At 38.8% G+C, this 26,036-nt stretch overlaps 1 protein-coding gene across 2 annotated transcripts in view; it reads left to right on the forward strand.

Moving 5' to 3' along the window:
• lrmp (lymphoid-restricted membrane protein) overlaps window positions 1-26,036 on the forward strand; it is a 40,746-nt gene that overhangs the window by 2,911 nt on the left and 11,799 nt on the right. For both annotated transcript variants that reach the window (XM_034313253.2, XM_034313252.2), the window contains exons 4-29: window positions 1,917-2,097; window positions 2,218-2,276; window positions 2,383-2,458; window positions 3,043-3,201; window positions 3,287-3,404; window positions 4,272-4,322; window positions 5,439-5,516; window positions 5,641-5,697; window positions 6,610-6,669; window positions 6,780-6,844; window positions 7,985-8,081; window positions 8,392-8,526; window positions 9,192-9,293; window positions 12,187-12,338; window positions 13,450-13,555; window positions 14,270-14,609; window positions 15,977-16,026; window positions 17,353-17,452; window positions 18,381-18,489; window positions 18,958-19,024; window positions 21,510-21,556; window positions 21,699-21,769; window positions 21,872-21,975; window positions 24,116-24,200; window positions 24,921-24,960; window positions 25,644-25,671. In XM_034313253.2, the coding sequence (XP_034169144.2) occupies window positions 1,917-2,097; window positions 2,218-2,276; window positions 2,383-2,458; window positions 3,043-3,201; window positions 3,287-3,404; window positions 4,272-4,322; window positions 5,439-5,516; window positions 5,641-5,697; window positions 6,610-6,669; window positions 6,780-6,844; window positions 7,985-8,081; window positions 8,392-8,526; window positions 9,192-9,293; window positions 12,187-12,338; window positions 13,450-13,555; window positions 14,270-14,609; window positions 15,977-16,026; window positions 17,353-17,452; window positions 18,381-18,489; window positions 18,958-19,024; window positions 21,510-21,556; window positions 21,699-21,769; window positions 21,872-21,975; window positions 24,116-24,200; window positions 24,921-24,960; window positions 25,644-25,671 (2,537 nt within the window). The remainder of the gene's footprint in view (window positions 1-1,916; window positions 2,098-2,217; window positions 2,277-2,382; window positions 2,459-3,042; window positions 3,202-3,286; window positions 3,405-4,271; window positions 4,323-5,438; window positions 5,517-5,640; window positions 5,698-6,609; window positions 6,670-6,779; window positions 6,845-7,984; window positions 8,082-8,391; window positions 8,527-9,191; window positions 9,294-12,186; window positions 12,339-13,449; window positions 13,556-14,269; window positions 14,610-15,976; window positions 16,027-17,352; window positions 17,453-18,380; window positions 18,490-18,957; window positions 19,025-21,509; window positions 21,557-21,698; window positions 21,770-21,871; window positions 21,976-24,115; window positions 24,201-24,920; window positions 24,961-25,643; window positions 25,672-26,036) is intronic.

Genomic DNA, 26,036 nt, shown 5'->3' on the forward strand with positions numbered 1-26,036 from the left:
ATTGTCAGCAGCTAGCAACTTTATTCTTAGCGCTAGACATAAATAGGCAGCTTGTCCTTTATTAAGCACATAATAAATTAAATTACCTGCTCATATGACCATGAACTGAATGGTAATGCCATTTCTAGCTTAGTAAATAGCTGACAAAGTCATGACATTTTAGAGTTAAAATGTAGATCGCAAACTGATTACCTAGCATTATTTTAGCTAAGTAGCTAGAATCATTTCAAACATGTTTGAAACTATTATTCAACTCTCACCAGTTAGGAACGTAACTGCTGCCATTTCTGGAAACTATCCTGTTTAGTGTAAATTACTTGTAAAAAAATTGTAACCAAATGAATAAATGATGAAAGTGACAGCAAGAAAAAAGTGTGTGGTGTATCCTGAGCTCAAATGTTGAATTGAATTATCCTGGAAAAAGTCTGATACTTTGTAAATGTGCTGAAAAAGTTAGAATTTAATTTAAGAAAAGCCATATGAACTCAGCCTTGAGGTGAAATATTTGAACATGTTAGCAGTTGAACTGTATATTTAGCTGTCCAGGTTTTAACAGGCACAGGATTTCCTGGATTTAGGAGTTGTTTTTTCTTTTAATTAGTAAGTAATTAAATAGGTTCACTAAAGAAATTTAGAAGTAATGAAAGGAAGTAACTAAACAATAGAGAATGTAAGTTTAAGTAAATAAAGTTAGTAATTTAAGTAAAGAAAGTAATCTAAGTAAAGAAGGTTAGTAAGTTAATTAAAGAAAGAAGGTAATTTAAGTAAAGAAAGAAGGTAATTTAAGTAAAGAAAGAAGGTAATTTAAGTAAAGAAAGAAGGTAATTTAAGTAAAGAAAGAAGGTAATTTAAGTAAAGAAAGAAGGTAAGTTAAGTAAACGATAGTAAGTTAAGTAAAGAATAAGTAATTTAAGTTAAGAATGTAAGTAATTTAAGTAAAGAATGTAAGTAATTTAAGTAAAGAATGTAAGTAATTTAAGTAAAGAATGTAAGTAATTTAAGTAAAGAATGTAAGTAATTTAAGTAAAGAATGTAAGTAATTTAAGTAAAGAATGTAAGTAATTTAAGTAAAGAATGTAAGTAATTTAAGTAAAGAAAGAAGGTAATTTGGGTAAAGAAGGTAATTTAAGTTAAGAAGGTTAGTAAGTTAAGTAAAGAAAGTAATTTAGGTAAAGAATGTAAGTAATTTAAGTTAAGAAGGTTAGTAAGTTAAGTAAAGAAGGTAATTGAAGTAAAGAAAGTAAGTGAAGTTAAGAAGGTTAGTAAGTAAAGAAAGTAATTTAAGTAAAGAAGGTTAGTAAGTTAAGTAAATAATGAATGTAAGTTAAGTAAAGAAAAGAAAGGAAAGTAAGTTAAGGAAAATTATTAAAGTAAGTAAAAAAGTTGTTAAATAAACTAAGTAACGAAATTTTTTTAAGTAAAGAATATAAGTTAAGTACAGAAAGTATGTTGGGTAAAGAAAGGAAGCAAGTTAAGTAAAGGAAATAAGTCAAGTAAGTAAAGTAATGGAAACCAGTAGTCTCCCATTAGCATTTTACAAATTCTGTTATGCTAACAGACTCGCACTAGCATGTAGCATACTAAACTGAAGTGTCCCTTTATCCTGTGGGCGTCTCAGGTAAGTTGACAGAACAGAAAAACATGTACAGGTTACCAGTTTTATTATTTTTAAGGTTATAATCTATATGTAGCTGTGAAGACACTGGGTTGGACTTTATAAAATCACTTCTTTCACCATGCTAACTGGTTCTTACTGTCTTTCTGTGTAATATGCTGATAGCTGTGTTAGCATGTTAGGCTGAAATATTCCTTTAATACAGCATTGACATGCTTTATGTGTATCTCGATGTAGCCTGAGCTCCATCACGGGGGAATAACTGGCTTTAACTGTTTTTTTATTTTTTTATTGTTTGTAGGTAAAGTGTACGTGTCTCACATCGTGGACTATCTGAGACACACGACGAGTCGTAGCTCCGAGGACAGCGGCCTGGAGGAGCTGTGTAACATGCTGGACCCCGAACACAAGGACATCTCCATCGACCTGGACACCTACCATGCCATAATGAAGGAGTGGATCGAAGACTGCCGCAATCAGGTGTATGTACAAATCCTCACGTAGCGGAAGAGTCGTCCGTTATTGTTGTGACTTGAGATAATGTGATGCAGTGCTTTTGTTTTTATTTTTATTATTTCACATTTTTCAATTCTTTCTCTCAGGAAGGACAGTAAAGAAGACGTAACTCAGGAATCGGTCAAATTGCCAGATACTTTATCAGGTAGCTCTGATCTCAGCAGGTCCAGTTGAGGATTTTTTTTTTAAAGTAAATCTTTTTCAGTGTGTTTATTTGATATGTTGTATGTTTTCTCTTCTTCTCTCTGTAGCCAAGAGATCATTTCTGCTGAATATGACCTCGGGCAGCCTGGAGGCTTTTGGAGGAGAAGCTTCTAGAGCTGAGCTGTGTGTACATGCGTGTGTTTGTGCTACAACATAATGTCTTAGTGATAATGTGTGTATATACATTGCTATAATGAATGTAACTGTTAAAATGCTATTGGAGTTGTCCTATTAATTACTTTAAAGCTGGGAATGTATATTTGAATGATTAAGATCTCATGTTTTCTAAACTCGTCCACTCATTTTGTGTATCTTTTATAGCATTTTTTTTTCTGCTTTAAAAAATGGATCAAATTTTAAATAGTTTTTGTATATTTGATATTAAGGAGTAAAACACTGTGTTTCATTGTCGTTGGAAATTAATCAACGACAACGTTGATTCTCTTACGAAAGCACATCCCGAAGTTGTGCCACAGCAGTTTTTTTATTAATGAAAGAATGACACGTTGTACATTTTATCCGTTTATAGTTATTTGTCATAGAATGACCGAAAAAACAAGTTAGTTCCTGTATATACTTACATTATAGCAGCTATAAACATCATTATATCACCAGATTCTTTTTTTTTTATTTTTCCACCTCTCTGAAAGTTAAGACAAAGAACAAGTTTATTATGCTTATTATTTATGCGCTCTCTTGTTGTACAGCGAGACGTCTGATTTGGTGTTCTGCGTGGCCGACTTGCAGTTTAATAACCAGAAACTTCAGGAGGAGGTTCGGAAACTGAAGCAGGCCGTGGAGGCGATGGAGGAGACTAACCAGAAACTCATCGAGGAAAACGAGGAGCTCAAGACTCAGGCTAAAACGTACCACGTCTTCTCATTATATTGGCACTATCATCTTTTCACTCGTGTCTTTTTCATTGCTCTGTGTGTGTGTGTTTCCCTGCAGGGGGCAGCAGCTGCTACAGAAGGAGCGCATGCTGAAAGAGGAGGTGGAAGAGATGAAGCTGACTTTAAGCTCTTCGGAGGAGAACCGAGCCCGAGCCTCAGCTCAGAGTAAACAGATGGTGAGAGTCATAACACGTACACGTATTGTTATTGTTAATCACACAGCAGCTGGATCACTGACTCACATAGATAATTTACTGTGAAACGTCATAACAGTACCAATACTTTTTAAACTAACACTATTCAAAGATTTAAAAAAAGCAAACAAAATGTATTTAAGAATAAAAAGCACAAAGTTGATGATTAGTATACACCACAGTGCTTTTCTCATATTTTCGTATCCTGATTGGTCAGATGATGTGGATTAATTTTCTATAACTGCAGCTGCAAATCACAGGTTTATATTAATGTGCTTGTTCTAATACGTTATCTTTTCTATATCGGCAGACGCTCCACATAATATAAGACTGAGAATAAGCAGCTTTTTAAAAAGGTTTTTTTTTATTTTTTTTATTTTTTTTTTTTTTTATGAAAGGAAGCATATAATCGTTGTTTCGGTGAAGTTTTCTGGAAGGAGACGTTTATTTAACATTTATGGAAGGAGTCTCCAGTGTCAGCGCTTTGTAACAGTCAGAGGTAAAGCTGTAACTTTAAGTTTTCCGACGTCAGCAAAAAAAATCAAGAAAGAGGGGGAAAAAAAAGAGAGGCTGGTGAGAGAACGACTGTTTATAGCTGCTATAATGTATGTAAGAACAGGAACTAACATCATTCTTTAATAAATTAAAAATCGTTTAATAATAGTCGAGAAATTGCTGTTGTATAAGAGGAATAAAACACTTCAGATCGTGGAAGTATTGGAAAATATCTGGACATCCAAACCTATTTTTAAAATTTTATTTTACTTATTTCATTATAGAAAGAGGAGTTTTAAAGAAAGCGTTCACATTTTTGCTGATTGTGACGTTCTTGTATTTGTTTATCCACAGGAGCGAGAGAACCAGACTCTGATATCGAAGATCGCCTCTCTGCAGGACGAGGTAGAGTCTCTGTCTTCATCACTCTTTCATAAATACATTGATTCATCATTAGCTTCAGCATTTTAACCATCCAAAACATTTACGTTTAAAAACGTACTGTCACCTCCATAATTATTGGCACCCTTGATAAGACTTAGCAGAATGTCTGCACTAAAAGAATTACACATGGAATAAATCATTTTGTGAAAACTTTTATAGCTCATTTTTTTTTGAATATAGTGAATTTTTGGTGAAATTCAAAATTATTAGCACCCTCGCATGGAATATTTGGTGATCCCTCCCAAGATGAGATAAGCCTGTAATCAGAATTGCCAAACTAAACCAGAGGTAGTCATGTGACTTTACTTCAGTTATGTGTAAGTGTATGTGTTAAGTGTACAGTTTATTGTTCTTAAGCTCAGATATGAATTGGTATATTCCAAAATGTAGGCTGCAGAAATGTACAGTAAACTCTAAAGTTGTTTTTTGGGACCCTTTATGATGAGAAAATGAAGAGATTCCACAAATTTCGTCTGTAATTGAATGAACAATTAAATATATAATATAATTTGTTTTGTTTGCATTCATGTGAAATATGCATTAAAGTGCTAATAGTTCCATAGCTGATTGTTTAATACTCTAGCGCCTCCCTTATCACCTTATTATTTAAAAAAAAAAAAAAAAGTTTGATAAGGAAAGATAAGTAGTTTCTCCTGTTGCTGATTTAAAAATCACATTACATACAGTGAATAAAAATTAATAAAAATTTCCACTCAGTTGTTACACTTTTTTTTTAAATTTAATATAAAGGGTGCCAATAATTTTGGAGTTGACTGAATGCTTCCCTAATCTTTTTTTTCTTATTGTTAAGTTTACTTTTGATATTATTCCCTTGATATATAAAATATTCAGTATATAATATAGAAATATTTTTTACATTTACTTGAAATATGAATTGAAGTGCCAATATTTTTAAAAAATCTATTTTTAATAATAGTTTTAATTTTTTTTTAACACAATACTATTTTTTTTAAACATTTTCTCAGTAAATATGTAGTTTCCAGGTAAGTAGTTTCTCTTACTGTTTATATGAAAGGATTCACATCTCTTGTTTTACTCTCTTCTCTCAATAATAAGAACTTGAAGGTGTCTGTGGAGGTGGATGAGCTTCAGAAGAAGATGAAGACGCTGTATGAGCTCAATGCTGACCTGCAGGTGGCTTTTCACTTATTTATATTATTTATATTTATATTACACTTCATCTTATTCTATTCATTCAGTTTTATTCAGTAAGACTAAAACTTTTCCCTCACCCATGTCTCTGTGTGTTTACCTCCAGGCCCAGACTCATTCCTTAGACGCTGCCATGACTGAGAAGGACACGTCAATTCAGGAGGTCAGTCAGCTGCCGGTGATCCTTACTGGTGATTTTTCCTAACAAATGCGAAACGAAAACTTGAAATGAAAGTTCATGTGCTCTTGTGTCCTGGTTCAGATCAGCACAGTTCAGTTACATAAGCCAAAAGTCTTATAATACAGTAACAAGATAAAACAGTAAGAAGACAATAGTAGAAGTGGAATAATAGCTGCAGTTCCTATGTTGACCACCAGATGCCACTAGTGTGCATGGTGTATATAAAGCTTTGTGTAATAAAAGGGGTCAAAATATTACTCAATTAAAAGTGGCAGCAGTTTTACTTCGCATTGGTGAGCAGTAGTACTTGCACTGGTAAACAATTAAATAAACATTTTAATATGATGTCATTCTTCCTACAAGTAGATTTGTGCAATAATTTTTTTTTTCTTTTTGGTACTGCTGGAGTCCGAGGCTAAAGTAGGCACAGGTTTATCAAAACTGGATAAAATGTTTTTTCACTGTCTGGTTTGGGTGAGTCTGTGCCCACTGTAGCCTCAGGAGTGGAACCTGATGTGGTATTTTCCTGCCGTAGCTCATCTACCTCAAGGTTTGACATGTTGAGATGCTTTTCTGCTCACCATGCTTGTAAAGAGTGGCTATTTGAGTTCCTGTAGCCTTTCTGTCGGCTTGAACCAGTCTGGCCGTTCTCTTCTGATCTCTCTCATCAACAAGGTGTTTCTATCTGCAGAACCTTGCTTTTTGCATCATTCTTTGTAAACTCCATCTGCATGATTTTATGCATTGTGCTGCTGTCACATGATTGGCTGGTTGGATAATTGCCTGAACGAGCAGGTGTACAGGTGTTCCTGTTATGTGCAAATAACGAGATACAGTATATGCTATTTCTGATATAATTAGTTTGTCTTAGTGTCTTAATTATTTTTTTTCCAGAAATCGAGGCAGATCGAGGAGCTGAAGGCTGCAGTTATGGAGTACTCATCAGTAACCGAAGTAAAGAACACACACACACACACACACACACACACACGTAGTCATGATACTTATTCTGTCTTGTATTTGGTATAACTGAATTATTTAAAATTTGGTTTGATCTTTTACAGTTACTGAGGGCAGAGAAGAGCAAGCTGGAGAGTCAGATGCAGCTGCTGCAGCCGGACATGGCCATGTAAGAGTATATAAACACACACACACACACACACACACACACACACACACACACACACACACACTTTCTGACATGTCCTTTGTTAAAATCTGTCTTTAACAACTGAGTGTGAATGATATGAAACAAATACCGAAAGGCAATAGGTAGTAGATATGAATTATATTTTTGATAGTGTCAATTATAGATGGGGAAAAACGATTGGCCCTGCTAGAGGTCGCTAGCGAGCAACCAGCTAAGATTAGGGGATAGCGAGCATCATGTGTTCGATCATCGTGCTACACAAGTAACATAGTGTGCTTTCACACCTATTAGTTGCTTTTGTTGAATCTGATTCAGAGATAAATTGATACTTTTGCTTTGTATGGTTTTCAGTTTGGTTTAGTTTCACACTGCACTAAAAATAACCAAAATGGAAAAAAATGACTGGGGGGGGCATGTAGAGCTGAAAACATACTCGTGAAAATCTTACTTTTATTGGTCAGAAATGTGATAATAGAAAAAGTGAACAAAATGTGCTGAGAAATCACAAAAAAAATCCCCCGAGCACAGAGAACAAGGAGCCAGTGCTCAATAAATGATTAGATAATTACATATATAAAGAGTTTGAAGTATTTGTGCCGCACAACAGCTTTGTGCTTTAGCTCGGTTTTACAAACAAAAATACGCTGCAACCCAAAAGACATTGACATGTATGATTCACTTCCTTCAGTGGAGTCGATTCAGAATCGAATCACTTTCTCACAAGAGTTCATTTGCCGTGTCTCAGACGCTCTCGGACAGGAGTGTGATTGCTGTGTTCTAACCGAGGACGAGAACGCACCAGGGTTCCATTCAAATGGAATAAACCATGCCAAAGATGTCAAAGTGCCCTTAAAGGCACATTTTTTGCTTTTGAATATGTGAATATTATAAAATTCCAAACAGTGCTCTATCAAAACATGCCAGTGTGTCATTCCCAGTAATGTATCTGCTTCTGTTTACACATGAGCCATCTTGATGATAACCTGGGTTATTGCATGAAGAGTCAGCTGTGTCAGTCTTCCTGGGGCTTGCATGTGTGAAAAGGGCTTACATCAAATGACTTGTTCATACATACCACTTCCTCTTATACTGTGTGTGTGTGTGTGTGTGTGTGTGTAGTCCTGGTCTCTCCCTCTCGGTGGCATACAGACTGAATCAGACGACTTCAGGTTCTCTGGAGACGGAGCTGGCTCTGGCGCAACACAATCCACCCGAGGTGTGTGTGTGTGTGTGTGTGTGTGAGAGAGAGAGACTATCTGTCTGGTTTTGAGTAGCTCGCACACACACTTCATCTCCATCCACTCCTAAAGCACCAAAACTAAAACAGCTACTGAACACAGAATGCAGTATAAAAGCATGCAGGATACCACCATCACTTCCCTTTATTGGTTTTATTGGTAATGCAAATTTTCATCTCCATTGGATTCACTTGCTGGTGCTGGTGGAGGCATTGATCGTTTATGGAACATTTATGATGTTGTCTTAGAATTTTCATACAATTTTAATATTATATTCTGTACGCGCAGGGGGCGGATCATTTATCCTCCATCTGCTTGGCCTCGCCTCTGGATGAGACTCTGGACCGTGAGGTTCTTCTCCTTCTGCAGGGTCCCACACCTGAGCAGATGTCTGTGGAGTTTAAAATCCTGATAAACCGACTGGTAATGTCAGATCGAGCCGTTTTCACACATCTTTCTCATGTCAAGTTACAATATTACCCAACAAAAAGAATATAGAAGGCCACAAAGTTCTGGTATCAATCAAGGTTTAGTTATTAAAGAAATACCAATCTTTAAAAATTCCACATATAATCATTAAATCCATAATTAGAACATGGAAAGAATATGACCAGGCTCAACATGATGCTACCACCACCATGCTTCACGGTTCCTATACATACATATTAAACATTTCCTTACAGAAAACCTCACCTTATCAATGATTACACATTTTTATAATACATTTTTTTATATTTAGTATAAGTTTAATGATTCTAAAAGTAAAACAGCCATTTTTTATCTACTCATCTATCTCTTATCTATGTAGTAGTAATAGTAGTGTTCTCAAATGCAAATGTAGCCTTTAACACTTTTTCCAGGTTTTTTTGGTAGAAGAAAATAAAAGTGGCTCATGCGACATGTACACTGTAACCATAACAACGCTCTTAACCTAGCTAGCTAACTATCCTAGCTTGCTTTCTAGATTAGATTTATGATCATCAGTAATGCCGTTGATATTGTCGATGATAATGAAGAAAATGTCCTTTTGAGCAGTTTCGCATAGTGTAGAGTGGTAATAAAGTGTGCGTGTCTGTGTTGTGTTTCAGAAGCAAGAGTTTGAAGAAGACACATTGGAGATTCTCGCAGCACTTCCAGGCTTTATGAAGACTCAGGAAGTGCAGGACACCAACATTGACACCAAACTCCAGGTGAACAAACCGATCTGTATGAACACTTTGCTCTCTTTATGGAGCCTTTATTATTTCCTACATTTTAGAGGTACGATAGTCAGTTTTATTTATTTATTACTTGTACAAATAACCTAGAAAATATGTAAAACATGATAAAAAATAATAATTTAAGCCATGTCCTCAGAAATGGCTGAGAAAAGAATGCTTGTTTGTGTTTGGATGTGCCTCCTGTCAGTCATTTTAGAGACATTTTACGGCCACCGTAGATCCTGGGGCGGAGCTTGGTGAACATGGGTAGGAGTGGCATGGGGTGGGCTCAAAAATCATTCAAATGTCAGACCCAACTACTTAACAGTTAGAGACCTAATATAAAAAAAAAAACCTTATAGTAATCTTATAGTTATCTTTATGTAACTATAGCAACATGACGCTCAGTGTCACAGGAAAATAATCAGTAACAGACTGGACTTACTGTCGCTCCAAAGGTGACTATTTTTCTGTAGTAGTTCGTCCAGGAGTGTTTTATTCCATACCACAGCAATTTAATAACAATTATTTGTTTTTATTTTTTGAAGAACAGCATGCCATACCTTTTATCCATTTTTAATTCAATTTTCAATGCTTTGCATAATAATACCACCACCACCATGCTTCACTGCTCCTTCCACAAATGTTAAATAAACCTCAGCATGTCAATTAGTTTTTAATCTGTTTATGTGGAGAGTTGCCATACAAGTCCCTGTGAATGAGCTGTTACTATAGAAATGATAACAAGCATATTAATAGTGCTGTTGTATATAACTAGGATTCACTTAAAAAGGTGCTGATGGAGATGAAAAAAAGAGGAGAAGGATATAAGACTCCTTCAAGATTATATAAAATCACCATTCTCCTCTTTTGTCTCTGATGACATTACATAACTCTGCCTGTGTGTGGGTGTGTGTGTGTGTGTGTGTGTGTGTGTGTGTGTGTGTGAGAGTGTGAGAGAGAGAGAGAGAGAGAGAGAGATGGAGCAGAACGACATGCACATTTTTTCCTACTAGTTAACAATCCGGGCTGAAGTCGCCCACACATCTCATGGTCAAATTCCCACAAGTCAGAGGTGCAGTGTAGAGAGCTGGAGTGCAAACACTATACAGATTCAACTTGAGCCATTGTTTCTCATCATCCATGTTTAATTTTTGTGCTGAAATGGATGCCACCTTGATGTCCATCTTCAAATGGTCAGGTTTTTGTTTTGAGATGTTAAGGTTTGATATGTGCTGTACTGGAATGCTTATAAAATATAATATAATAAATATAATAATAAAACATAACATTCTAACCATAGCATCTTTTATAGATTTAAATTGCAACTCTGTTTTACAGTGTAATGTAAAAAAAAAAAAAAAAAAGGTCAAAAATAAAATGGTATCATATCACTGGAGATAATAAAAATACAATAAATAGTACTGACAGAAATAAGTGTAAGTGTGTGTGTGTGTATGTGTGTGTGTATATATATATATATATATATATATATATATATATATATATATATATATATATATATATATATATATAATACATAAAATACAAAAAGATATAATTTATTATATATTAATGTATAAATAATCAAGGATAATAATAAAAGTATTATAATGTAAAAATAATATGCTGGTAAAAAGCAAATAAGAAACGATAACCCATTAGAAAACAGTCATTAATAGAAACACACAACTGTAAGGTGCTGATGGCGATGAAGGAAAATGGAGAAGGCTATAAGACTCATTGGTGCTACCACCACCATGCTTCACTGTTCCTTTCATGAACTGTTAAACATCTCCGTGTGTAAATAGTATCATTTATATAATATAAAAATATTATGTAAAAGTAATGTACCAGCAAAGTGAAGGCAAACAAGTTAGTTATTTAATGCTAAGTGAATTTTTTTTTAAAATTAAATCGAAAAATTATATTATTTAATGAATAATAGTACAATATGTCAAATAATATAAAAGTAATGTGCCTGTGGAAGTAAAACAATTAATAAAAGAGTTAAGTGCTACAAATTTGTATTTTTAATTCTTTTTTTTTTTTTTTAAATAAAGCAAAAATATAAAAATATATTATTTAAAAAGTGTTTAAAAAAGACATGGAGGTACAATAATTACTTTTAATTTTTTTTTAATGTGCCATTAAAAGTAAGGCAATTAATAAAAGGAAATTAAATGTTAGTTATTTTTTTTAATCCTTTTTTAAATCATATAAAATATATGTAAAAATATTTATAGAGTATTTACAAAAAAAAGAATAAAAGTGCTGTAATTCAAATATTATAGAAGTAATGTGCCAGTACAAATTCAGTCAAGTGAAATTTCTTTTTCAGTTTTAGTGAAGGATGACTCTTTCTTTTTAGTTTGTTCTTTTCTCTCTTGTGTTTAGTTTTCATCTTTTATTCGATCCTTGTGCATTCTGTTACATTTGCTTTTTATCTTTTAATTGTCACTGCTTGATTGTACAGCACTTTGATCCACCATGTGTAGAGCACTATTATGATGATGAGGATTATTATTATTATTATTATTATTATTGCTGTTAAACTGGTGATAAATCAGTTCAAATTTATATACAGTATATTTTCATCTTCAGGAATTGCACTGAGCTGAGTGTGTAGCTCATGCAGCAAGGTTTAGTTGAACACGAACTTCCTAACTCAGCTTCACATCACAAATCACAACCAGCCTACGCGTGTATGCACACACACACACACACACACACACACACACACAGTTCTTAATCATACAGCTCCATCTCCTTCACTTTATTCTGAGTCACTGAAGCTGCAGTAAGCGAACATTTCAGCAGGGCTTTTTTTTTCTTTTGGTGTTGAGTTTGTGTTAATGGAAGTTGGGGTCACTTGGGGTCACAGGGCCTGCGGGTTCAGCTGGAGCAGCGGCGTCGCGAGTGGACTCACGGCCTCGAGCAGCTGAAGCAGTACACAGACTCGCTGGAGAAGGAGCTGCTGAAGATGGCGAGCAACATGCGCCGGTCGCGCACCGAGATCCTGCACCTGTCCGTCAGGTGAGTGGAAATCTCCGAAAACTGATAACACTGCTTAAAAAAAACCTGTTTTGATGTCATGGTGTGATGGTTCATCAGAATGTGTTCTCAAAATTAAACATTTCTTTTATTCCTAGTTAAGAGGATCAAGAGTTTTATTTGACTTATTATGCTCTTATCTGAATTGTATCATGTTGTGGTATGAAGATTAAGTATGAATCCATCACTGATTGTTTATTATGTAAGGGACCTTGGGATGTTTAACTCGCTTAAACAGGCTCTACTGGGGACTTGCATCATTAATAATGGTTGTCTTTCTTCTTATGTGAGAGCTCTATCTTTTCTCCATGTTTTAATTTAGAAGCACTGTTTCAGTTGACTTCGCCTCCCCCAGGCAGTTTTTGGTTCAGTCCAAGTTCACGGGCGTTGATCTGACACATGGCGTGTTTACAGTTGAAGGAAGGGGCGAGGAGATAAAGCCAGGGGGAGACTGTTACTGCTCTCACTGTGACCACTTAAAGTTCAACTCCACCCTGAAACACATTAAATATGTTTATACTGAAATATTTGTGATGTGTTTAGTGGTTCTGGTGCTAGTCTGTAGTGTGGAGCGGTACAGTAATCTCAAACATAACTGATAAGGCTTAGGTTTTACTTTTAGCTCCTAACAGCAAAAGAGCAAGCCTTTCCAACTCAAAGTCCCAGAATGCAATGCAGCTATACAATGCTGAGTTATGGCAGAGACTCGACTCGGCTAGTTAGTGATCGATGAGATGACGGGCGCGATGGCGTGAAAGTTAAATCTTTGGAAGCTGATCTGTTTGACGAGGAGGTGAGAGAGCTGTGCAGACTAAAGCGCTGCTCCATCACTGTGTGTAATTAGAGATGAAGCGAGGGCTAAATCTCTACTAAATATCAGCAGGTAGGTGCATGGCATTGTGGGTAATATAGGAAGCAGTCACCAAGCATTACATTGTCATGAGCCGTGTATTTCAGAGGAGAGCTGATAAAAACGTACAGTACTAGCTTATTAGACAAAGTAGATGTTTGAGTGTGAATTCAACACTAAGAGAAGACATTTCTACCCTGTGTGTGTGTGTGTGTGTGTGTGTGTGTGTGTGTGTGTGTGTAGGCTGCAGGAACAAGAAAATCACAAACTGCTGTTACGTGAGGAGCTGGATCAGCTGAAGACTCGGCAGGACCGCAGAGACGCCAGCAGTCAGACAGACTTGCCACAGGTACGCTGCTCAACCTGAACTACCATAACCTTCTGATTGTTGTGCTGTTACAGGAAAATAATCAACGACAGGCAGGTGTGATGAAGCGCAGTTACTCTTACCAGCCCGAAGTTAACTATTTTCCATAACAGCACGTCCTGAAGTTTTATTCCTCTTCTACCACAGCAATTTGCTGACAATTACACTTTTTTTATTTATTAAAGAATGACTTTTTAACAGTTTATAGTGACATTGTGGAACATCCTTGAAACAAGTTCTCACTTATGCTATAGCAGCTGTAAACAGTCCTCCTGTCAACAGCTTTTTTTTTTTCTCTTTTGTAGTCAGTAAGGGGGAAAAAAAGCAGCTTGTCATGTTGCGGAGAAACCGCAATGCGTAAACTCTGTCCTGAAGATGGCACGAAACTTAGTAACAGCTTTACCTCTGACGCTGGAGACTCCATCCTTAAATGTTAAATAAATCAACGGTTACATGCCTTTTAAAATCAGTTTATGTAGAGAATGTGTCGAACTAGTGCCTATGAATGAGCTGTTACCATAGAGACGATAGCATGGTTACATTAGAACATTGTTGTCAGAGCTGTTCTTATAGAAAATTAATCAACAGGAATTCGACACGTAGTATAAGCAGCATGTTTTTTCTGTCTTTCTTGGTCTTACTGCAACAAACTCAATCTAGATAGTATCATTTTTGTGTGTTTGTGTGTGTGTTCAGGTTGTGGATGATGAGGAGAACTCATCCCCGGAGTGGGACAGGGTGTATCCACTACTCGACTCTCCTTCTGAAGAGGAAACGGCCGGGTTCGAGACGCAGACACAGGAAGATGATCAGAAGCAACCTCCTCCTGCTCCTCTTGCTGATGATGAGGAGTTACAGGAAGACCTCAGGAAGCTCGAGAGCTTACAGGAGACACGTTGTAGAGAAGATGGAGAACAGGAATCGAATACACCGAGAGAGACAGCGCATGATTCTGGAGTTGAGGCCGAGGAGCTCAGAGGTTCCACCGTGTCCCAGGAGAATCAGCCAGAGAGCATCACGGACACTGGAACATGCGGTGAGAACTGCATCTCAGATCTATCTGCTGAATCCTGGGTCAGAAGGTGTTGATTAATTTTCTCTAACAGTAGTACTGCTGCAAATCACAGGTTTCTACATATTAATGCGCTTACTCTAATACGTTATGGTTTCTATAGTAACAGCTGACGCATGGACTTGTACAGCGGGCGCTTGACTGTGTAAACATTGATATGGTGAAGTTTTCCATATGGAGATGTTTGTTTAACGTTTTTGGAAGGAGTCTCTGTTGGCAACAGTTTGACATTTTTAGACAGAAGTGTTTACGCATCCTGGTTTCTCTGTAACTTTTTATTTTTTGTGTGACTACGGAGGGAATGACTGTTTATAGCTGCTATAAAGTGAGAACAGGAACTTGTTTCTCAGACGTTAAATGTAACTATAAATGGATAAATACTACATAAAAGAAATAAAAAGCAAATTGCCGTGGAATAAGAGGAATGAAACAGTTCGCAACATGCTGTTATAGGAAAATAATCAGCTTCAGAGTGCTATCAGTAAAGTAATGTCAAGAAAGGAGCGGCTAGGTGTATTTTATTGTGTCATTTGCCATTTTGTTTTTTCACCAAGATTAAAGTATTGGCACCGTTGGCTTAATTTGTGCCTCACACTGCCATTACTGTTATGGCTTTTGCTCATTTTTTTTAATTAATTATTATTACTTTATACTTACTAATATATATGTATATACTTAAGCTGCTGTACCATTGCAGCTTTGTACCATATGTACAAACCTTTTTGCGTTTATTGCTAGTTTTATTGCTTTTTTTATACCAGTAGGAGTTGCAAAGCAAATTTCATTGTACTTGTATGAAGATAAAGATACTCTACTCTCTGAATGAGACATGACAAGAAGTGCCATGCACAATTTAACGTAAATCAGATGTTTATTTATATTTCTTGTTGAAATTCATTTGGCAGATTTCGTGTTCGTCAGTAATCACCTCTCACACTCCACACAACTCCAGGGTACTGATGGAGAATGGGACGCTGTGTGCAGATAGTTCTGAATTTGGATTAATAACTATACTCTACTGTGCTGTTCAGTAGTCAAGCACTTTATTAATGAAGCTCTGCTTAGTCTCTACACTCCCTAATCCTTTTATATCCCAGGAGTCACAGGGCAGACTGCTTAACCTGAAGAGTCTGGGAAGCTTTTCGGCTCCAGATTTTATCCTTCTATGGTGCTTCTGCCTCAACCAAACTGGGCTACATTTAGGTTTAGTACAAAATGGCTTTCAGACATGCATTCTGCAGTCCTAACGAGTTATAATATCTGGAGTTGGTTGTGAGGTGTGCATAAACCATTATTTAACTTCAATGTTTTTGATTATTTTTAAATTTCAGAAACTCTACTTGATGAGAATCAACTCAAGGATCATGGTGAACCTGAACAGGTACTCTATTTTGTAAAATTTTGTATAAAAAGTTTTACAGAGTTTGCAAAAACTGCTGTGAAATACAGGAGCTGTAATACATGGCCAAAAATATGTGGACACCTGATCATCACACCTAAATGTGGTTCTTCCCCAAGCTGTTGGAACAAAGTTGGAAGCACACAATTGTATAGAAAGTCTTTGTATGCTGTAGCATTACAGTTTCCCTTCACTGGAACTAAGAGGCTGAAACCTGTTCCAGCATGACAATGCCCCTGTGCACAAAGCGAGCTCCATGAAGACATGGTGTGTGAAGGTTGGAGTGGAAGAACTCGAGTGTCCTGCACAGAGCCCTGACCTCAACCCCACTGAACACCTTTGGGATGAACTGAAACACTGAATACACCCCAGACCTCCTCACCAACATCAGCGCCTGATCTCACTAATGAACACAAATCCCCACAGCCACGCTCCAAAATCTAGTGGAAAGACTTCGCAGAAGAGTGGAGCTTATTATAACAACAAAGAGGGATTAAATCTGGAATGAGATGTTCAGCAAGCACAAATGGGTGTGATGGTCATGGGTCCACATACTTTTAGCCATATAGTGTATATACACCACAATTGCGTGACAGTACTAGACTCCTGTATCATCATCTCTCTCAGTGCTCAGTACTCGCAGATGAGAAGTGCTCTCTCTCACATGTGACAGTTCTCACGCTCACTTCAGCTGCCCATGCTCGTGAATGCCTTTGCGTGCACACAATTCACAACAGTTTGCGCTCTCTGATACTGCTCTGCACGCTCAGGTCACACTCTCTATTACAGAAATTGTGTAAGATTACTTGTACAGGTTACTTGTATTGCACATGGATGCTGTAGTTCCTCCTCTAGATATTTTCACTGAGCACAATTTGCAGTCTGCTTGTCGTGAAACGCATCCAAATCGTGTCGTCTGTTTATAAGCGAGATGCTAGGATTAGTGTCGCATGGTATTTTTTTTTTTATGAGTAAATGAGCACTGTATCAGGCCAATACCTGATACTAGTATTGATATTGATGCATTCCTAGTATCGAGTAAATAACTGTGGGCCTAAAATTTCACCTTGTGGGACACCAACTGTAGCATCGACCTTCTTAGAGAAGAACCCACTGTAAAGTGTGTTCCTTAAATAATTCCTAACCCAGGAAGTCTCTGTTTTGTTGAATCTGGTGTATTAAAAGCAGGAAAAATGACTTTAGAAACTGTATTCACAGGCATGACTGTGAGCATAAACTATTGACTAGCCAAAGCACATCGTCAAAAAATAAACCATGTCTCACTTTGTCTTTCTCTGACCCCTGCAGGAGGAAGCCAGAGTCCCAGCATGCACCGGGCCTGATGACACCCACGAGCAGGCTGTGTGCTGCAGTGCTTCTCTTTCACACTCCCACCCTCAGTGTGCTGGTGAGATCTCTCTCCAGAATTCATTAATATCAGTTAGTCACTGCAGTGGCATTTAAGAGAAAGCATTCAGCAGTGCATGTGTATTATTTTGTGAGATGATTGAAAATGAAGAAAAAAAAAAAAAAACATGCACTAAATTTTTATTGCAGCTCATGATTCCTTTATCTTGCATCTTGTGTTTTAATATATATGCAAATGTTATGGATGCGTAATTTTTATTGCTTATAATGGATTTGGTTGTAGGCAATCCAGTTTAAGATCAATATTTAAATTATGTAATGATTAGATTTGGGGATTTCAGTGTTTAATCAGTGCAAAACGAGGTTCAGCAAGTGGCACGATCTCAAATTCAGTTTTACAGAAATTATTTATAAATGTGCCACAAAATCACACTGGAGTTTACAAGACAGTTCTTGGTTCCTAATTATCTCTACATCTCTTTATCTATGTCCATCTCTATCTGTCCATCTCCACATTTCTCTGTATCTTTCTGTATCATTCTATCTCTTCTCGCTATTTTCTATCTATCCATCTGTCTCTCTTACTGTAAGTGCCCTTCCCCCATCTCTTTATATATCTATATCTAGCTATATATATATATATATAATGTATGTATAATTATAGTGTGTGTATGCTGATTAGATAACTACATGAATGTACAGGTGTTCCTTATAAAGTGGGCAGTATACACACATCTATCTATCTATCTACCTGTCTATCTCTGTCTGTATGCATCTCTCTCTCTCTCTCTCTCTCTCTCTCTCTCTCTCTCTGGTGGTGTTCTTGGTCAGGGGCTTTGGTCTGGTCATACTCTGGTTATAAATAAGTGTAGAAAAGCTTGTGTATGGTTGTGTGGTGTGCAGTGTCATGGAGCTACTTTAATGCTCACATGTTAAAATAACATGAATACAAACATTTCAACCTCCAGATGAAGTGACTCTGAGCCTAGCTGAGCTCTCTGCCCCCCACACCTCTGACATGGTATCCCCCCTGGCTGACGGGCCTGCAGCGGGGGAACCATTCTCTTTAACCGAAAGGTGAGACCTTTCTTTTTATTTCACAGTTCAGTTTACATTTGCACTATTTTTATTCATCGTGCATGGGACACGAGCCTCATTAAAACACACTAAACTCCTGCATTAAGCCTGGGTTTCAGTTTGGATGCCTGTAGAGTGGCTCGTTCCACACCCTGAGCACTCATTTGCTAGTCAAAATAATTTTTTTTCCCCTTTCCTGCCTGCGTTTGCTATCTTCACTCGGCCTTGTTAAGTGGTTAGTCACTGGTGGCTGAAGCCTCGCTTTGCATGGCCACCACGCACCTGTGTGTCAGGCGGTTAAAATACACACTCACACACACACACACACACACACTAACACACCATAGTCTGTAAAGCCCAGCTGCATCCTGGCTGATTCTAAGAACTCAGACAGGAATACTTCATTCATTACAAATTAATTTTCTTCTCTTCTAATTTCTTCATTTCATTCTTTTTGTCCTGGTTCAGATCTCCTGAGGAAGAACCAGGACCTGAAGGAGAACAGGACGTCTCGGACAGCATGAGCAGTTCGCAGGTCAGATGGAGGAAGTCTCGTAACTCGCAGGGGACTTTCTTTTTTTTTTTCTTTCTTTTTTTTTTTTTAACCCATGCTCTCTACTTCCCCTTTTTCTCCCATCTTTCTTTCTTAAAACTTCCTGTCATTAACTAAGTGATTCACTTCAATGGTTCTAAGAGAGTCCCGGTATCTTACAGTTCTACAGATTTTAGCCTAGCTGATCTTTTTCAGGTTGGGTAAGCTCACTTCTCTCGGTCTGTATAATATTATATAAATGCGTAAATGAAGGATGCACATATTTCTGCTTTTCAGTAGTGGTGTGTTTGAGATTTTTTTTTTTTAGCTTACACTCTATCTCTATATGAATTAGCGATGCTGTTGAATTTTCCCTTTGCTAGCATTACTCCATCACAGGGGTACATGTTCGTTCAGCTAGTTTGGTTTTTTTTTTTTTTTTTTTTTTGCTGTAACATGTTTTATAAATGCTTAAATTAATTACTTACACTTAATTGAACCTCTGGGGTCATGAACACATCTTATGCATTTGACCTCTATCTCTGTCTGTCTGTTTATCTGACTGTCTGTCTATTTGACTGTCTGACTCTCTAGCTGCCAGTGTCTATTTTTTTTTTTTGTCTAAATAAGAGTGCTGACTCTGTCTGTCTAGCTGGCTGTGTGTTGTCTGTCTGTCTGTTTACTATTAGCTATTTGTTAGCTATTTGTTTACATATCGGTCTGTTGGCTGTCAGTTGACCTGTCTGGTTGTCTGTCAAGTCAACTATGCGTTTGTTAGTACGTCTAACCATTTCTGTCCTCAGCTAGCTGTCTGTCTGGCTTTAGGTCACTGTCTGTGTATGTCTAACTGGCTGTCTGTATAGCCGTCTGTCTGTCTGTTTCTGTCTCATGGTCTCTATATAGTGGTCTCTCTGGTTGTGTCTATCTTGTCTGTTGTGTCTGTCTGTCCATCAGCTTGTCTGCCTGCTTTTTGGCCAGGCTGTCTGGTTGTCCATCAGTTTCTCTGTCCATCTGCTTGTGCCTCCATCTGCTTTTCTGTCTGGTTGTCCATGTGTCCATCTGTTTTCTGTCCATCTGGTTGTCCGTCTTGTCATCTGCTTGTCTGTGTCTGTTTTTAGCGTATGCTAGTGTTGGCTTTGACTTCTCCTCCCTTTGTGTTAGCATTAGTGTTTTTTTCCTGAGTGAGGGCCAGACTCCAGCACACGTTGGTGATTTTCTCGCTTTAACATGCTTAATGAAACTGGAAATAAACTTCTGAACCCTTCAGGTTTACCTCCAAGCAGGAAAATCACCAATCTCTACTGTTCCTGATTCTCCAGGATCCCAATCGGACACTTGTGATGTATTTTACCTCAGGTTTAGTGTTGGTGTTGCAGTCAGGGCTTGCCTTAATGTCATGGTCTGGGGAAATTGTGACACATTGAGACAGGTTTTGAGCAACAGGTCAATGGCATGAAGATGCTGTAGTTTATCCTGGCAGCAGAAATAAGATGTTTCTTGGTCTGTGTTCAGTAGGTTTGGTTCTCCTGCACTGTACACTGCACTTTATGCTCTTGAATGGCAACATGGAGCTGGACGTGCTTTCCTCTGTATGGTAATGTTCTGATTCATGGCTTTCTTGAGACCTTTAATGTGTAAAGGGTAAACTGAAGAAATCTCCACTGTGATCTTCCTGGAGTGAGTTTTTCCACTGAGTCAGGAGCCTGGCGTTTTTTTTTTTTTGTCTTTGTTTCAATGTGATGTTCTTGCAGAATAAAAAAAGAGAGTGGGCGCTGATAGAAAAGCTAATTGTTTATGCATCATTGTGGATGCGGGTTGTATTTCCCCTGCAAGACAGTTTTCTGGAATGCGAGAAAATGTCTGTACTTATAACCTTTTTTTCTGTTTAAATGTTTTTTTCTTACATTACAAGCACAGCTATCCGTACATTTCTGTCTATGTCTAGCTATCCGTCTCTCTCCTTTTCTTAGCTGCGTCTTCTGAGCTTAGCTGTCTCTCTCTCTTAACTCTCTTCATTCCTTAGCTGTCTCTCCTTTCCTTAGCTGTCTGTTTCCTTTTGTAAACTGTATCTCTTGTTTTCTTAGCTCTGTTTCTTTTCCTTATCTGTCTCTTCCTTTCCCTAGCACTTTCTCCTTTTATCTGTCTGTTCTTTCCTTATCTATCTGTCTGTCTATCTATCTATCTATCTATCTAAATTCTCTGACTCATTCTGCTGCTGCCTCCCTCCCACCTTTCTCTCTCTGTCCCTCTCTCGCTCTCTTTCTCTCCCTCTCTTTCTCAGCAGCGGTAGGTCTTATTAACATTATGTAAGAAATGTTTGCTTTGAGACTTCTCTCCATCTCTGTGAGGCAGAGGATTGTAGTGTATCCGCACATTACCAGCTCTCATGCAACAGGACGCAAACGAAGCCATGTGCCAGACGTGAGAAGTGTGTGTGTGGCCGGCTGTGTCAGCAGGCCATTCATGCTGTGTTACTTCCCTCTTACAGAAACTGACACACGAGCAGACGTCTGACGTGCCCACTGTACTGGAGAGGTAAGACGCTTCTCTGATATTATCTCCGTTTTCTCTGGTGTTCTAATAAAATCTGTTCAGTACTCAGTGAGTGCCGGTTTGCATTCCAGACATTCACATCGTTCCCTGATCTGATAAGTTTTTTTTTTGTGCACAAACTCAGGAGTGGTCTGTTGCCCGTAGCCGAGGAAGAGGAACCGATGTCTGAGACGAGTCAGCAGGGGGCCACGGCAGGTATGAGGAAATTACACACTTAATGGTTTCTTGACAAAATTTTAAAACTTTCTTCTTACTCTATTTGTGTCTTTCTTTTTGTTTCATTCCTTTTTTCTGTAGTTAATTCTAAGACGGGGAGCGGCGCAACAGGGCCGATCACAACGAAGGATAACGGGGCGTCTGTCCCCCCTCTGACCATTAGGAGCAGAATTAGAAAAGACCTGGTGAGCATCAGTAATGCAGGTTTCTGATAAGTGGAAATGTAGAATTGTTTAGTATAATGTTGGTGTAGCTGTCTCTCTCTCCCTGTAGCTGGCTGTCTCGCTCTCCCTGTAGCTGGCTGTCTCTCTCTCTCTGTAGCTGGCTGTCTCTCTCTCCCTGTAGCTGGCTGTCTCGCTCTCCCTGTAGCTGGCTGTCTCTCTCTCTCTGTAGCTGGCTGTCTCTCTCTCTCTGTAGCTGGCTGTCGTTCTCCCTGTAGCTGGCTGTCTCACTCTCCCTGTAGCTGGCTGTCTCACTCTCCCTGTAGCTGGCTGTCTCACTCTCCCTGTAGCTGGCTGTCTCACTCTCCCTGTAGCTGTGTCTATCTAAATATCTGTCTCTTTCAGTAGCCATCTCTCTTGCTTGCTGTCTCACTTTGTGGCTGTCGCTCTCCCTGTAGCTGGCTGTCGCTCTCCCTCTGTAGCTGGCTGTCGCTCTCTCTCTGTAGCTGGCTGTCGCTCTCCCTCTGTAGCTGGCTGTCGCTCTCCCTGTAGCTGGCTGTCTCACTCTCCCTGTAGCTGGCTGTCGCTCTCCCTCTGTAGCTGGCTGTCGCTCTCCCTCTGTAGCTGGCTGTCGCTCTCTCCCTGTAGCTGGCTGTCGCTCTCTCCCTGTAGCTGGCTGTCGCTCTCCCTCTGTAGCTGGCTGTCGCTCTCCCTCTGTAGCTGGCTGTCTCTCTCTCTCCCTGTAGCTGGCTGTCTCTCTCTCTCCCTGTAGCTGGCTGTCTCTCTCTCTCCCTGTAGCTGGCTGTCTCTCTCTCTCCCTGTAGCTGGCTGTCTCTCTCTCTCTCTGTAGCTGGCTGTCGCTCTCTCTCTGTAGCTGGCTGTCGCTCTCCCTGTAGCTGTCTATTTGACTAATGTGTGGGGAAAAAAATTGTAACAGCCTTAGTTCTCTATTATAGCCTAGTTTATATGTCTCTACATATGCCTGGCTGTCTCTCTCTTTCTCTTTCTCTCTCTCTGTGGCTGTCTCTCTCTCTCTCTTTGTCTGTCTCGCTCGATAGCTGCTGTTCTTTGTAGCTGTCTCTCTCTATACCTGCCCCACTTTATACGTAGATGTCTATCTCAATTGACTACTTTCTAGCAGTGTCTCTTGCTAGCTATCTCACTTTATAGCTGTCTTTCTTCATAGTGGTCTCTCTCTCTCTTCGTAGCTGTTTGTCTCCCTAGCTGTCTACAGTCATGGCGGCCTCTGTCAATAGTGGTCTCTCTGTAGCAGTGACTGACTCTTTAACTGTCTCTCTTGATAGCTGTCTTTCTCAATGGCTGTCTTTCTCCCTCACTATCTCTCTCCTTACCTGTCTCTCTGTAGATATCTCTCTTTGTAGCTGTCTCCTTCTGTAGTGGTCTTTCTTTCTGTAGCCATGTTTCTCTTTACCTGTTCTCTCCCAAGCTGTATATATTTCTAGCGCTGGCTCTCTCTCTCTCTCTCTTTGAAGTGCTATCTCTCTTCATAGCAGTCTTCCTTCATAGCTCACTCTCTCCCTAGCTGTCTATCTAAATATCTGTCTCTTTCAGTAGCCATCTCTCTTGCTAGTTGTCTCACTTTGTAGCTGTCTCTCTCTCTCTCCATAGCAGACTCTGTCTGTAGCTATCTCTCTTTGTTTTGGTCTCTCACTGTAGCAGTCTCTCTCTCTGTCTCTCTTCCTATATCTCTGTCGCCATCTCTCTCTCTGTTGCTGTCTCTCTCCATTGCAGTCTCTCTTGGTCACCATCTTTCTTCATTACTGTGTCTTCGTAGCAGTCTCTCTCTATAGCTGGCTGTCTCTCTCTGTAGGATTCGGTTCATTCACGTATGAACATGTGATCAAGTGCGGTACTAACTGTCTCGCTGTGTCTCAATCATGGACGTAGTATTTCCTGTTTAAAATGCATTGTGTTTCTGATTGGCTGCTGATGGTGAAATGTCACTCTGGAGAAAAACTCAATGTATGAGTTAGGACCAACTTTACACCCTCACTGCGTTCAAGTGGTGTCACTGGCTCCTGGTTTAGTGTGTGTGTGTGTGTGTGTGTGTGTGTGTGTGTGTGTGTGAGTGTGTGTGTTTAAAAAAAGACATGCACAGTCTGATTTGCATCTGATCAGAATCCAAACCCTGTGTTTCCCTCAGGAGATACCCAGCAGCAGTATGGAGGCCATCGGAGAGCAGAGATCCCAAGAAGACAGTGGAACTTTAGTAACTACAGATAAAAATGGTAAGCCAGCTGCTAAATAAACTTATACTTAATCCATTGAATTCTAGCATCACTAATAATAAGCATGCTAAAAAGATTTGTTCATTCGTAGCTATGCTAACATTTGTGCTATCAAAAGGACCCTTAAGCATGTCATTTTAACTGAGAAATAATTTGCTTATGATTTTCTTTAACGCGAGAAACTATTAAAAATAACCATATCCCCCAGTCATCACTAATCGCCAAATATCACTAAAATTAGCTAAGGTAACTAGCCGGCTAGCTAACTGTTTCATGTAAGCTAGCTCTTATAAGGTGCAGGGATTTTCAGTGTCTGACTCTCGGTGTGCATCAGCGATTAATTATTTATTAACAGGAGACATACCTGTCAAAAAATAACATTACAATAACAAAGCTATTTCATTCTTCACCAACATTTGCTTAAAAGTTAGCTAGCACACAGGATCTGGGGCTAGCATGTCGCCATCGTCTCGTAATTTGCATATTAAACGTGATTGGTCCAAGGCATTAGAGATGATTTAGTGTCATCACAAACTTGAGTTCACAAGTCAAGCTTCCTGAATCAGTTTTATACAGAAGTACAGAGAATGTCTGTGTGGGGAATTTAGCACTGTGTTAATAATCATGACCCAAAGACTATGCAGTGTACTCAGACGGAGGGTCAATATTTTAAATATCACGCTCTATCTTTCTTTCTTGCTATCTCTCTCTCTCTCTCAGGTGGCGTTTCTGAAGATGGTGAATCAGTGAGGGAAGACGGGTGAGCTTCATGTGAATGTTGATGAGTTTTTTTGTTCACAATTGAGCAAATGATTTCAACTAGATCCATATTTCCTGAAGGAATAAACAGTGCTGGCTAAAACCTAAAAGAAAAAAGGGAGGAAGTGTAAAACAGGAAGTGTGAAAAAGAAGTGTGAGAGGGAGGAAAAGTGGGAAATGGTGGGAGTGCAAAATGGATTGAGTGTGAAAGGGAGGATGTGTGAAAGCAGGGAAGTGTGAAAGAGAGTGAGTGCAAGGAGGAAGGAAGTGTAAAAGGGGACAAGTGTGAAAGCGGAAAGGGGGGGGGGGGGGGAAGGAGGAAGTTCAAAAGGGAGGAAGGGAGAGAGTATGAAAAGGGGGAAGTGGGAATGGGACGGAGAACTAAAACAGGAAGTGTAAAGGGGAGGGAAAGTGGGAAAGGGAGGAAGTAAGAGGGATGAGAAAAAGGTAACCTGGAGACAAAGTAAGAATGATGGAATGTGAGAAACAACATAAGAGAGAAAAAAAAAGAATGAGAAAGATAGTGAGAAATGCAGGAAGAAAGAAAAAAGACAGGAGGGAAATGACAAAAAAATGAAAGCACAAAATGAAGAAAAGTAGGAATTTTGTTCTCAGGATGTATAAACTTTTGCACTCGTGTATAATGTTGGTAAATAAATAGTGTGTGTTCTCTTCTCCATTCAGACTGACTCAGAGTGAAAAAGACATCGAGGTGAGTTTCATTTAATTCATTATTGCAGTACAACTGCTCATCTCACTGCTGCAGAGTGGTGTTTGTAGTGATGGTGTGTGTGTCTGTAGTGATGGGGGGGGTTGTAGTGATGGGGGGCGTGTGGGGGTATGTGTGGTTAGTGATGGGGGGCGTGTGTGTGTGGTTAGTGATGGGGGGGCGTGTGTGTGTGGTTAGTGATGGGGGGGCGTGTGTGTGTGGTTAGTGATGCGGGGGCGTGTGTGTGTGGTTAGTGATGCGGGGGTGTGTGTGTGTGGTTAGTGATGCGGGGGCATGTGTGAGTGGTTAGTGATGCGGGGGTGTGTGTGTGTGTGTGTCGTAATGGGGAGTGTGGGTGTGTGTGGCTG

The sequence above is a fragment of the Pangasianodon hypophthalmus genome, chromosome 18 (genome assembly GCF_027358585.1).
Source record: "Pangasianodon hypophthalmus isolate fPanHyp1 chromosome 18, fPanHyp1.pri, whole genome shotgun sequence".
Lineage (NCBI taxonomy): Eukaryota > Metazoa > Chordata > Actinopteri > Siluriformes > Pangasiidae > Pangasianodon > Pangasianodon hypophthalmus.